The sequence below is a fragment of the Haliotis rubra genome, unplaced genomic scaffold, assembly GCF_003918875.1.
Source record: "Haliotis rubra isolate DU_JTF1 unplaced genomic scaffold, ASM391887v1 Scf2, whole genome shotgun sequence".
Taxonomy (NCBI): domain Eukaryota; kingdom Metazoa; phylum Mollusca; class Gastropoda; order Lepetellida; family Haliotidae; genus Haliotis; species Haliotis rubra.
This window is the reverse complement of record NW_025766002.1, coordinates 1,061,763-1,077,120: the sequence shown is the minus strand read 5'-3', so window position 1 is coordinate 1,077,120 and position 15,358 is coordinate 1,061,763. Positions and strand designations below refer to the sequence as shown.

Sequence of the window (15,358 nt, the reverse complement as noted above, 5' to 3'; positions counted from 1 at the left end):
ACCTGTGGCAACATGGAACAAGTGGAGCGGGTTCGGGAAGGGTTGATGGATGAGATGAGAGATCAAACTGAACCTTGCTCGGCTGCGTCTCTCGTGGATGACGTCATCAGACACGCTGACAAAGTAAAGATGGCCTTGGATCTGCCGGGTAGCGCTCTTCCATGTTGGCTTCAAATAAACGTTCACGGTGAGGATGAATTAATTACGTGAGCTATTAACTGATTATGTTTTCTATATGAGTCAGTGTTCGTCATTAGGGGTCTTTCTCGGTGGCATAAACAGTCTTGTCTTCTCTGTAAAAGTGAATGTTTTTTGGAGTCTAACGCCACTTTCATACCGTTTGACAACTTCATAATTAAAATATGAAACATTTAAAGTCATGCTGAAAGACCAAATTATCATAACCGAATCAAATGTTGGGTTCAAACACATTGTGTTACTTGTGATGCCACCCGTGCACTCCCTTACGCCGCTTTAAAATATTTTATTTACAATACATCGTGTCAGCTTCATGTGGTAGGCCAAGACGTGCAGAGTGTGTGGGTAGTAAGGCTTGGTAAACCGCATGAACACGACATGATGGTAGCAAGAGAAAAATCATAAAGGCGTCGAATCTTGGATTCAAAACCCCTGGCAGGACGGAGGGACGTAGCTGTTAGTTGAGGACCCATATACCACCGGGCTACCCGTACACCTCCCCGGGCGTCGCGTCCTTCGGGGTTTGCTCCCAATGAATTCCAATCCAGTCATTAGCATAAGGCCATTGGGGTAGCCTAGTGGTTTAAGTGTTACCTCGTCACACCGACGGGTTCGATTTCGCTCATGGGTACAATGTGTGAAGCAAATTCCTGGTGTTACTAAAATATGAATGAAATCGGCGTAAAACCATACTCTCTCACTAACGACTCTTTCTCTGTACAATGTAAACAAAACAACTGCCACCTGTATGTGTAATATCATTTTATTATGGAGAAATAGTCAATAAATAGAGAACAAACATGAATGTACATGAACATACGACTAACAATAACACAGTGGCACCACCATCAGTGCAGTCAGGGAACCAGAAGCATCTACTGATAGGCAGCATGCTGTGGGTTGCATTGAGACGTGCACAATACCCTGGACTTTGCATTGGACATTGGACAACGGACATTGGTCAGTATCGCGACCCTTCAAGAGGTTATACACAATAAGTGTGCTGTGTAAATATTCAGTAAAGCCAGATACACTGCCTGCCCTGTGCTAATTAGTGATTCATGTCAAAGTTCAATATGGCCTGTTATTGCTGTCATAATATCATGTTATATTTGTGGAACTGATACTAAATACTCACTGTAATAAGGAGTGAGTGAGTGACTTTAGCTTTACGCCGCACTCAGCAATATTCCAGCTGTATGGCGGCGGTCTGTAAATAATCGAGTCGGGACCAGAAAATCCAGTGGTCAACAGCATTAGCATCGATCTGTGCAATTGGGAACCGATTGTAATAAGGAAGTGGGTCGGAGAGTAAATAGAGTTTAACGCCGCAGCGTCTATTTTGCAGCTATTCGAGGAAGAGGAAACGAGGAAGAGGAAATCAGGATACAAAAATAGCATTAATCAGAAGGCAACAATCATACAATCTGTATTGAATTTACAGTTAGATATCTTTCAAACACTTATCAACAGTGTCACGTTACGGAATATGATCAAATAGTGCTGTCTGGCCTCTCGTTACAACGTATAGTTCTTAATTTGTTTCTTGAGGGTGATCGAAACAGAAATATCATGTTTGATATTTAGAGCGATTTATAAAAGGAATGTTTTCACATTCGTGAAATTTGGAGAGTACAGATCCGTAGACGTACAAATGTCATCTCTTGATCTATATACACCGTTGCACACAAAATATTTTCAAGTTTACATGAAATCTAGTTTCATTTAAGCTGATGATTGGCCATGTGAAGTTCTTAAACTCTGAAGTTTTGTTAATTTTGACGAACTCTGATTGCGTATATAACCTGGAGAGGATAGGACATATAAGCATACATACATTCATACATTCAAACAAAATGATCACAATATGTACATTCATGTGTTACCAATACACACAGTCGTCAAAAGAAATATTATGGCACCTTCGTACATTGTTATTTATACAATATATAATATCGAACGTTTGCTGACGACTGTTCAAAGCCCTGACAAAATATGAATCACACGAAATCAATCAGAGATCTGTCATGACATCATCGCCCGAAGCATGCTACAATGTCAGTAGCACTGATGGCTATGGCAAGAAACTAGCATGGCTCATATGCGATCTATATGTGACATGATTTAGCACTTTCTTATCATTTCTGGTCCCATATCTTCAGATACAAAACATCGAATCACAACCTTCATATCAATCTTTAAAATGCGAATGTATTTCAATATTCAACTATTCTTAAGAGTTCAAACCACAGAGGCATATTAAGCCTAAGGCATATCCGTATCAGCTGAAACTCTTGTTATTGGATTCTTGATGGATTGTATCAAACTGTCTTTTGCTCCTTAAGCAATTACGCATGCTTTCAAAACATTAAAGTATGCGTTCCTGCATTGTATCGGCGAAATGGTATAGCGTTGAAGTGTTTGCAACTGTTTCACCTATATGATTACTTCAGCATTCTCTTGTCCTCCAACTCGTGTACTGAAATAGACCACGGATGTAAACAATGTCGGGTGAGAGACCTTCGTCCTCTTTGTGCCCCTACGTCAACGTGCGAGTCGTCGACAACGTGGTCTTATCGTGTAGTCCTCAACACAGCGCTTAAGTCACGCACAACCACGATGCCTCACGCTTGGCGTCCATGTTCAGGTCACTAAAGGTCACTTCTTCTCCAACCACTTCCGCCTACATCACTGGCCATATTTGCATCTATAAGAAGAACAACCGTTTGTATTTGTATGACTAGAATACCGCCAGTCATCAATGGCCCTTAACGTCGGCTGATATATTTATATTGTTCGTGTTGACAATAACTACCCTTGTTTCAGCTTTTTACCGCACGTCGTATTGTACGTAGTGTTGCACGGACGTAGACACCGCCACCTACATCACAAGTGTGTCACAAGAGGCTGAGGAACGGAGATCGAGGTTTCTGTGTAACCTTCGTTAATACCAGAGTCGTAAGAATCACGTTCAAGTTTCTGAATCTTTTGAACCATTTTGGACATGGAACCTTTCAATTGTTCGCGGCTCAAGGTTCTGGCACTATCGGCGTCGTCATAGAACGAGCCCCTGCTATCGTCAATGGACAGAGACAAGCTTGACGGTGACGGGTACTTGGGTGGTAGGTCATCCCCCAGCTTGGTAATGGACATGTCCGACTGCGACCAATCAGTGCTTGTCACGTCACAGGAGCTGTTCAAGAAGGAACTCTTGCTCCAACAGTATCTCCTCCGCCACTTGAGTTCCTCAATCTCCTCGTTCAGTGTAAGAAGCTGTTTCATCAGGGATAGGTCCTGGTCCATCAAAGAAGCCTGCAACAGGTGGAGAGTATTGGTTAATATCGGTGTCATACAAGTAGGAACGTGCAACACATCTTCCAGGCACGCCCAATACTAGTATATCAGAATCAACAGTGTGTAATTGGGCAACTCATTTCAATGGCCTTTGGCTAATTGACTTCTTGATTACTTTCGTATCAACTACGAGAATGGCTGATTGATGGGTACATTGTTGGAATATCTTGGGGCAAAGCTTTCACTAAAACACAACATGTGAGTGAGTGAGTGAGTGAGTTAGTTAACTTTTACGTGGCATCGGCACTGTTTCAGCCACATAGCGACATATACCGTCCATTTCAAGTATAAAGGTAAAAAGAATTTCTGTATATACACATTTCATCATTACAGTGTTATTTAAAACACAGCATGTGATATGGGCAGACAGCCTGGTAAAACTTAGTCTGTCTCACAGTCCCTGAACCACATTAATTTCCCTACTGCCTAGCCCTCTCTGCAATGCTAAAGCCCTAAATAAAGCAAGTCTTGATTTCCCCAGGTTCAGGTTCTGAATCTCTGGCCTCCCTAGGGCTCCTTTTCAATATAAATGGGCTTGTTTGTTACTATCAAAATTATATATATTCAGAGACTAAGCCTTAGTCTAGGTAAAACTGATCTTTCGCTTTTTCCAAATTACCAGCCACAGCATGTTGTGAGGGAATGTACCCAGAAGTAGCAGTGCCAGATAACGTTATAACCCTTATCTGCACGAACTAGCACACAGCTCAAACAGAATTGTGTACAGAAATATATTAACCCACATGCCCCGAGACTACGGAGGGGTCAAGAAACTGACAGATTGAGAATGTACACAGAATATGTAAACAACTGGTGTTATGCGTTATCCCTTGATCTTGTATTATTACATACATAGGTACAGTAAATGTTCAATCTGCGCCAAAGCATCTCTTGAAGATGAACCTGCCTTTCCTTATTGTCTTGTTTACGCTGAATTTGCTGGTAGCGTATTGTACAGAACAGGACTTGTATATAACGAGGGAATAACATTTATTGTCCAGTATACGCGCATACGAACTTCCAGAACCGGTCGATTTACTACTTAGTCTAAAGCATAAACAGCGCCAACTCTCAAGTGTATACGATATGTCTAAAACGACCTCTTTCCAGCACCTATCACACGTTTTATGACTACTACAGGGCCATCAAATGTATACCGAAGTGAAGAACATGCTACGATGTTATGAACGGTGTCTATACCACGTGACTGCAACGCAGTCAACTTACAGACCTCCCAAGTCCCTCTTCACACATTTACTGCACGGTCTGGGGGCAGTATTAATTACTTTCATCAGTGGTCACTTAAACATCTGGCCTCTGGACAAGGCTGTGTGGCTCATGATAAACGTTGGCCAACGAGACGGGAAATATTGATATAGATAGATGATATATTAGGCCTGAAACACATTCACCTGTAGAACCTACACTGACTGCTATATAGGGCGGTGGGGTAGCCTAGTGGTTAAAGCTTTCGCTCGTCGACCCGAAGGGCCGGGTTCGATTCCCCACCTGGGTAAAATGCGTGAAGGCCATTTCTGGTGTCCCCCGCAGTGATATTACTGGAATATTGCTAGAAGTGGCGTAAAACTAAACTCACTCACTCACAGCTATATGTGTTTGTTTTTTGGTCGGTGTGCTGTTTCGCGCCGCACTCAGCTATATTCCACTCTATACAATATTCGAGTCTTGACAAGACGATTTTAGTGATTGCCATGATGATCTACCCAATTGTGATTTGATGATTTTAAACCAATCAGCGATTCTGACAACCCGACGCCCCTGAAGAACACTTCTAGCCCGGATCGTCACGGGTTTGACTGTGTGAATATCAGCTAGGGTTCTAATTTTCTTGATAATTAAAAGGTGAGCGTCCTTTAATCGTAAGGTGCTAATTAGAAAACAAACTGAGGTTAATGTGACAGCAAGAACTACTTCCTAGGTATCTGAAACTAGTATTCCCGGAAAATGAGATGCCAAAACATCAATAGTTGCAAATGTATTCTCCGAGAATCTTAAATCTTATACCAATGGTTGATTACACTACTTCAAGCATGGTTAGGGTACAATTACATTCGCCCTTAAATGCGGAGTGTAAAACCGAAATCGAAACGTAACGTGCTTAAAGCGAAGTACTCGATCACTGACGACATCTTCAAAGAAGCTGCAGAACCTGAATTTCCTTCAATTCAGTTAGAACAAACCACAACCATAAAAATACACGCTGGAAATCTATCTCTGTCAAAAGGTCGTTCAAGTAAACGTGAAACGCTTTGTAAACACTGACGCCGCTGATGGGTTGTGTCCTTATACTTGGTGAAGAAAGACGTAGCTGTCGCCATACTAAAGGTACCAGAAGACACGTCAGCATGTATCTTGTTGGATTGTCCTTAAATTTCATATGACACGAAAGGATATAACTTCAGAACTACCATAAAGCAAATTTAAGAAATACGGTTCGAACCTCACCCTAAAGAGAACTATTATTTGTAGTCTACCCAGAAAGAGTAAACCCAGATATAACACGTTACATCTGACTGCTTTCTAAAAGACAATGCCTATTGACAATTCAATAACTTCAAACGACACTGACTGACTCAATCACTCGGTGGGAGAGAATATAGTTCATTTGTATTCACCCTACAGCTCAGACATTTCTCCATAACAGTCAAGGTCGTGTGATTATTTCCAGTTTATGGTGTGATATAAGAGAATCATGCACCTCGGTCGTGTCAATAAAATCAGACACATAAACCCCAGCTAGACACCGTGCTGTACCCCAGGGACACATTCTCTTACGAGATGGAACAGTAACCTAGCGACGGGAATTAATGATGATGAAATAAAACTGTGACAGTTTAATGAGTGTGTCCGTCATAACGCATGGTATTGTTTATCATGACCAACGGCATTGCCTTATGCCCAGCGTCAACACAATCAAATGAGTCCTGTTTAACTGATTATAATCACTTTCACGATCAATACGGAAGTACCCAACACACTAACATACATGTAACGCTGGCGTCGTATCATACGTACAATATAATGACACTATATGCTTGGGTTAAAACTGTAGACCTATCCATGAATTGTCGCATATATTACTCACAAAATACGATCACATATGACACGCGAACTAAGACGTACACTGGTTAGTATCATCCATCGTGAATATCAAAACTGTTAAACGGTACTTTTATGACATTACGTGTCTGCGGTAACTGATGTAGACCTATGCATGAACTGATTCATGTCTGCTGTACTGTTTATAAAGGCTTCAGGGACGGTGGGGTAGCCTAGTGGTTAAAGCGTTCGCTCGTCACGCCGAAGACCCGTGTTCGATTCCCCACATGGGTGCAATGTGTGAAGCCCATTCTGGTGTCCCCCCGCTGTGATATTGCGGAGTAAAAACATACTTACTCCCTCACTCACTATAAAGGCTGTAATCGCATACAACGCATTAATATAAATTTCACTCAAGATGTGTATCACAAATCTGAAGGAGCCAGTGATATTACACACCTTGGGGTCACATTTCAATAGGCTTAGACACGAACTGTTTCATGTCTCCTATCCCTTTTATAATAGCACTGCTCACATTACACCAGAAACAGACTACTTGAACTGATAATACTTGTGATTAAATCCCCTGTGAATGTCAATACGGAGGTATGCCATTCATGCGATGTTTATCAACTGAGAGTGACAAACGCTCCAAGCATTCCGATTACGTACGTACAGTCCCGACTGAGGGTATGACAGGCCTTTGTTGATACAGATAATCGAGTGATACTGTGGATGAGGGGAATAAGGAAATACACGTCTCTGTAAACATAGGTAGAATCAAGGCGTGTTGACAGTGACGACTGACTTGGTAACGTCCCAATGAGGGGTTGGCAACGCTGCTGAGGGGGGACATCCGCGTCCTGACGGGGGAGGGACGGGCATCAGGAGGGTGTCTGACTCACAGATTTTCCTCAAGTAAGTCATCACAAAATACACCTTGACCTACCTGGTTGCCATGACAACAAATGAGGAAAACATTTTTAAAGTTCTGGGCACTTTCGGAACGGTTCTGTCTGTAGTGGGCTTTCCTTTGATCCTATGGTTTAGAATTCGCGACTTAGTTGTGTCAGCGACACCGCAAATAGAAGTGGATTTAATAAAACAATTACCTGGAGCGAAAAACTGTTTGAATGTGTTTTTCCTTCTTTGAAATCGATTTCATGGCCGATGTCTTAGTGACAAAGAGCACGTTTCGTGTTTGTAGATCATTAGAAGAGCGCCGCTGCTTACTTGAAGTTGGGTTGGATGTTAGCTTTTTAATCATGCAAATGTTTCAGAATCCTTTTAGAAAGGAGGTCAACGTCGTGCAAAGAGACGGTACTGTTGTAGGCGTACAGAGACGAACTGGTATATAATGCCTGAGTCCAGTGTGTTTGAAAGTACCATACTTACATTCACAGTGAGCAGATGAATAAAATATATTGATGGTAACTTAAATAGAAGCTCATTTCGTTGGTCTTACAAAAGAGAAATATAGATCTACTGTCTGGTGTTGAAAGCGAAAAATACATTCATTTCCATATCCACAGTATATCTCTACAAAAGGCAACTTCCGTTGTTCGATTCTGACTATAGCACACGCATGTGTTAATAAATCATCATCACATAGTGTTGATACTAGGAGTTCGTTGAGCGTTGAGCGTATCCTGCTATCGGTGGAACCTGCCATAAACACATGCAAGGGCAATTCAATTGTCAACCTAAAAACACACGGGAACATATGATACAAGTTAAAAAAAGGGAATTGCATTATATTTTGTGACCGATTTGTCACATTAAGAAAACTCCTGCGTTAACTGCCCACATGTATTGTACACACTTCCTGACATTCACTCCGCCACCAATGTAGTCACGTTGTTCCAGAAGATATTCATGCAAGAAGGTCATTCAGGATACTTGTTAAATATGACATATGACTATACCAGTCGATAATCAAACCATTTATCTGAATAGCGCTTTTTGTCTAATGGTGTATAAATATACCACGGACGGGGTAACTATACCATAATGGCTTAATAGTAGTATTTAGCACCTTCCCAGTCAACCTATGCCATGCGTGGCCGCTGGCCTTGTTGCACTAATAGTTATCGAGTGATTATACCAATAAACCATGACAAGCTAATTGTGCACTAGACGGGGTATCCAACAAACGCCCTGGGCAAGAAACTTTACGTTCATCTATACCCAAATAATAGGACGTCAAGAAGGGATGCTTTATGACACTGTCTGGGGATTTTGTCTTTCTTTAAAAATGGAAATAATTTGAGTACATGGTGCAGAGCAAAAGTTTGATGAGAAGTGCTTAGTTAAGGAGTAATAGGATCAGCAGTCAGCATGATGTATCCGAAACCTGATTATTTGATTAAGTCAAGAAAGTCTGTTAAAGAAGAACGTAAGTTGATCGTACTGTACTGACAACGAACCATATTTCAGGTTTAAGGCGACATGGGTATATAGCCAAGGCGGTGCTCAGAGTAGTGGCCATTACGCATGCTACATTGCTATGATCGTAGGTTCGAATCCTATAATCTCACTAATTTTGTTGCTGATTTACGCTGCTGTTCTTACTAAAGGTCCCAAGAATGTCCCAGCATCAGCTGAAACCTCCGCAATAAATGAACATTAGGACACGTCCTGAGTCCCCCTCTAGGAGGGGTTCAAACGTTCAAGCCTTCTCCCTCCTCCGTGTGATAACAGTGGGGTTATTTCAAGATGGAGTTTCCCACGCCAGACGTCAACATGGTTGACGCTGATTTTTCCACCAGAGTGTATACAACAGGGTTATCAGTGGTGACTAACAGTGAGAAATCCTTGAATGTGACAGACCCAGGAATCGCCCCAAACAAGGATGACCTCAGCGTAGATAACCCAAGCTTAATGATTATGTCTCATTTAAGTACGATGCCAATACCTCACGTTAACATTTTATGAAATACCACTATTTAATATTCATCATGTCATTGTCATAATCCGGAATGCATTGAATTTATTCTGTTTTTCACGTGTAGCGGTTAATTGACATGTCGCAGAAACATGTCATAAAACATGTTTGTTTCTTATTGAAAACGCTACCATTTTGTAAATCATTGGAAGAAATGGCTACAGCAAGTTTTCATCTGGTAACATTTGAACAGTATACCTGATTATCCGACAAGTTTCCTTTCATTTGAAAGAGTGTATCTATATATAGAGGCCAACAACGACAACCAATGTATGTCCTGTAAGTGTATGTGATCAATATGTATCAGCAATCGTTGTCGGTCATTCTGTGGGTTCGATTAATCTACCGCCACTGTATCGGATAGGCATTCATCATCACACATACATCAGCTGTTTGTAGACGGTAGGCAAATGGTGAAACACAGGCGACTGACACCATCCACCAATAGGACTATGTCAGTTGAAATACTGTTCAAAGAAATATCATGGTCTGTTTGTATTTGAATAGTTAAAACGCACAGTCAATTGTACTTATAAGTCCTCTTTGTATATATACCGAACATACAAAATAGAAATCAGTAAAAACTTTTACATATGAAACATGAAACTACTTGCTCAGTTACCCTTGAAGGTCCGGGTTAGAATATTGATTGTCGTAAGAGGCGACTAACGGGATCGAGTAGTCAGGCTCGCTGACTTGGTTGACACATGTCATCGGTTCCCAATTGCGCAGATCGATGCTCATGCTGTTGATCACTGGATCTGATCCAAACTCGATTATCTACAGACCGCCGCAATATAGCTGGAATATTGCTGAGTGCGGCGTAAAACTAAACTCTTTCACTCACTTGCTCAGTCTTCACTACCCCTGACTATTCATTATCACTTAACGTCTAGGTCTGTATTTATTACGTAGCTGCCAGCTGTTGTCACCATAACCCTTATTTCATATCATATCATGCTAAAATATAATATATACACCCCACTGGGAGTATATATACACCGCTAACGTGTGGACAAACACCGCATATAAATCATGTGGCTTGAACTATGACGTAAACGAACGGACGAATGTTACTGTGGGTTAACTTGTAACATTCCTTACGCAAACGAACTTGCAATAGTTGGTTAAACAAACATTGTTAATGTGACTCGAAAAATATCCGCCACACATTCAAACTGTAAACGTAATTCGAAAAATACTTAACACAAATGCGTCAAATATTCAATAATCTTTCAAAACGTGTTATCCCTTGTTCCAACAGGATGATCATGTATGAGTAATATGTTGTAAAGAAGGAGTGACATCAAATTCAAAACTGGGTCATCCTGGAAGATGAGCCTGCAGAGACTGTTAGCTAAATACGTCTTTAAATAGAGGTTCGGCAAGGTTACGTTTTCCCACCTACTCCTTTTACACAGCGAAGTGGAGCGTGTATTATTGTGCTGTGTATATATTTAATCCGTGTGTCATGCAGATTGGAATGTTAAGAGAGGAGGGCAGTGAGAAATGACATGTATTTAATACCCAACTGAGAGCTGGGGTTGTTGTGCTTAATTGCCTTAATTGGCCATGTGGTATATTGTTCCTTTGTCTCCGCTTATCTAGATAGTGCTATAGTTACAGCGTGGGTGAATGAGGTCATAAACGTTTTGTTTATTGTTGTGTGAAAATGTCAGCGGAACCTCACAGCATACTTCACGATACTGATTGACACCGCCCACAGTATTAATAAAATAAGCTCCAAGCTTATAACTGTAAACATGTTGTATGTACGTCAGCTGTTTCATTCCCTCACATATTTACATGAGCCTGAACGGATTTCAAACAGTTGTAAAATTCTTATCATTACAGGACACTCGTGCACATTGCACTACAGTTCCTACACATGTATGTACATCCTTATCACATGAAGTGGTGGGTGAACTGCTTGTTGTAAAGGTCTTCGCCAATAACACCGAAGGTCCAGGTTCGATTTGGTAGAAAGAAACCTATTTCTGGTTTCTCCCGCCTTAATATTGCAGAGGTATTGCTAAAAGCGGCGTAAATGAATATTCACTCAGCACCACACACAACATGGATACACACACAATTCATTTTAAGATATACAGAAAGCCGTTATGGCTAAACTCAATGACATTGACTTATTCAATACCCAGGAAGTATTGTATTTATAAATCAGTTAATTATAGGAGCTGTGAGGGTATCTATTACCGCTGGGGAGCTGGGAGGCAAGTTCAGTTGTTCCAAGTGATTTCATGGCTGTATAGGTTAACAAAAGCGCATGTTGACCGCTTTCAAGTGACTTCGACATTGAACAGCTATAAGTTCAAAATATGTTAAATGAAGTTGTAAATTAGCCGTCCGACACCTAGACATGATGGCTCCTGCTCTACTGAACACCGACTCCTTTAGATTCACTTTTCCTTACAACTTTCTAAAGGCCATAATTTCTACACGGATCTTGCTATAGGTCGACTGCAATTCTTGAAGAAAATTATCCTTTCAATTCTAGGAATGACTCATCCCAGCTTATCTAAATTTATCTCGGGTAAATAACGCCATATGCTATTCCAGCTGCATTAACGATATACCCGAATATATCACTGGTTGACATTTATACGATTCAAACCCGATTCTTTTATCGCCAAGCGCAGTATTGTGTCAATTGAATCGCGCTGTCGCCGGTTGGAATGGGTGTGATAATGCACTAGTGAGCAAACAGCAGGCCATGACTGTAATGCCGTATGTACAGCACTGGTATATGTACAGGCAGTGCCCTTTACCCATCGGTTTTAACGTTGACTGGCATACATCACCGTGGCGAATATATTGCTTGATCAGTAACCCATACAAACTGTCCGTCACTTCAATTAGTCTCAAGCGCTGTCTGACACCGGATATATGCATATTCTTTGCTTGCATGCACAGGTAAATTACCCAATGTCGAGCAATAATCGCCCTTGTAACAGCCACAAAGGTAGGATCCGATATCAGCGCTGTCGAACTGGTCAAAGATCGCTGTAAGAGTATCGTGAGTCACTGCTGTTTACAATGTAGACGTTGAGAGACGAATCAGTGTTTTTCAGAGAGCTATTAAGTCGGTTGAATTGGGGCTAGTGGTGACAGACTCACCCTCAACAAATACATTAACCCATGAAACTTTATCAAACTGAAATTGTTCAAGTTTTATTCTTTGGAAATGGTGATGATTAATTAAGCATAAAGTTGAAAGGTGGAAAGGTTTCAGTTCAGAAAGAGATCAAAAGGTCACTTTTTGTCCTCGTTAAACTGCAAAGTAGGGAGTAATTGACATTGAAAGGGTTAGGATCAAACGGGCATGTGGATGGCCCAGCTGTTAAAACTAAGGGGTGATAGATACAAAATAGGGCAAATAAAGTCCTGTTGCGTCTAGGACGTGAACCGAATCCGGAACATCTCAGCGTTTGATGACCATTGCATAGAAAGGTGCTAGTGCATGTCCGATTCATTCTGGAATCGGTTTGATTCAAAGTTTGACCCAATGGCCAGAGGTTAACTCTTGACATTTGGGAAAGTCTTCAGCCGTCCATTTGTTTCTCCAGAACATATTTGTACAAAGAAATAGTCTGCGTGGATTGGAGGGCTGGCGAGAATCCTACCATCAAAGAAACCCTTGAGGGATCACTGCTGGAGGGGGATTCTGTTTAAATAGTTTTGCAGAATATATTCACACCATGATAAACATTTCACCATAACAAATATGAGACTGATGGGCATTCAGGGAAAATGGATGTTTAACATAATAATTCAACACCATAACACAAGAAGATGTGCATGAGTATCTCACTACTTGCTAACTGTTCAATATATTTAGCAATCACATCGATAAATAAACATGAAATAATTTTACAAAAACAACGTCACTTAGTTAATATGTTCATTATAAAATGAACATATTCATCACTATATTAGTTATATTAGGCTGTTTATCATACCAACGTTACTAAATGGCCAATTACATCATTCAGAAACGCACCTTCAGTTTAAATAACAGTACACACTATTACCACGTCACCATACTATCGGAAAGTTGGCTCATAAACAAACAAAACAATGAAAGTGACTATAATGCAAGTCGATATCAAATAATAACGCCACCATGTCGTTAGACTTTAAATAGCGTGTAACATCTGAAATACATACAATATTCCCCATATGTTACCACATGTGTCTCAGCCATTCCTAGGATATGAATCACTTTAAAGAAATTCAGAAACCGATATATTTTCAAAAACTTACCATCTCGCTTCGTAGTTTCTCCATGGCGATGTCAATTGATGACTTTTTCTTTTCATTTCCATTGCTGTCTGAGATATTTACTGTCTTTCTGTCACTTCCCCATTTTTCTTTCAAAGTCTGAGCACTTTTCAGCCTGGACTGGTAGAATTCTCTACAAGCGTTTGACAACTCAATTGAGTCGGTATACTTGTCAGCGCCCTCGGGGGGAACCATTCTGTTGTGATCAGCTCTTTCCATAAGTCTCGACACACACACAACGATGAAACTCCAAAATACTGTTTTTGCAAGTTCACATGAAGTCCAGTGCACGGACCCAACACCACATCCGGACTTCACTGAGAGCAGACGACAATCACAATGCGTGCGCGCGCTCAACAGCTGTCACTTCTAAAAGCAGACGACGAACTAATTGCTTCTCAATGCAAATATAGGTCACGGGTTCGGTCCGAGCATCCGCAATAATCTCCTGTCAACAGACCGTAACACATTTTTTCTTGTGAAGTTTTTTCCAAAAGGACGTCTCACCGCTGACTGTTGGTTGCGGTCACCGATAGGCAGTGACGTACAGGTCAAATTAGCAGCCGATATGTACCAAGTTCACAACCTCAGCGGCATATGAACTGTTGCAAGCATGTATACTCCGCCGACAGCTCCATGTGAGACTCAATACGGATGATGAGTCATTTAACCGGCAGACGACGGGCAAGCTACCTGCCATAACAATAAAACTTCAGTAATTCCCACTTCAAATAACCTATCACGCTCCGGCTTTTCTGATTGGCTGAATGCAGGGCACCCTCGCGGACCCCCCGCGACCACCCCTGAACATGTGGTGATATTTACCTTGATACGGGTGAATACGAGTTATATCATATTTATTGTCCGATATGGAGGAGTTAGGTAACTTTAAGATGCAGGTCAGATGAACTCTATAAATGAGATAACCTAGTTGACCAGATTTATAGGAAATAGACCAGACCAGATGTTGAAACCAAAACTGTCAAATTAAACCGACACATTTCTCGGTAAAGATTTAATAACACTGTGAAAATATTGAGAAATAAATATTTCTTACAGAGAAAGGAAACATTTCTAAACTTAAATTACATTTAGTAAAACATCAAATTTGTATAGAAGACATCTGTCATGCTTTAATTATAAATGTTCTTATCGAAATTCTGTAGGTTTTCAAAACAACCCAGATCACCACAAAGTTACTAAAAACGTTGTTTTTTCAGTTGTGTTTCTTCTCCTGTAGAGCAGAATTGCACACAAATAAGCACTGTGCCTTGCTCAGATTTAGATATAATTTGGGGCGGTGGGGTAGCCTAATGGTTAAAGCGTTGGCTCGTCACGCCGTTTTCGAATGGGTACAACGCCCATTTCTGGAGTTGCATTGCTGGAATATTGCTAAAAGCTAACAAACCAAACTCAGTCAGTCAGTCAGTTAGATCTAATTTAAGTCATGGTGTGTATTATGATACGATTGAATAATAACAGACAAGGCTATACAGGAAAAGT

The 15,358-nt window shown here is 40.9% G+C and overlaps 1 protein-coding gene across 1 annotated transcript; it reads right to left on the bottom strand.

The window, feature by feature from the left end:
* Window positions 1-945: 945 nt before the first annotated feature.
* LOC124275316 lies at window positions 946-14,537 on the bottom strand. Its single transcript, XM_046710814.1, has 2 exons — window positions 13,838-14,537; window positions 946-3,510 (listed from the first exon to the last, which is right to left on the bottom strand). Exons 1-2 carry the CDS (start codon window positions 14,072-14,074, stop codon window positions 3,085-3,087), a joined length of 663 nt encoding a protein of 220 aa, XP_046566770.1. The 5' UTR covers window positions 14,075-14,537; the 3' UTR covers window positions 946-3,084.
* Between the last annotated feature and the right edge of the window lie 821 nt (window positions 14,538-15,358).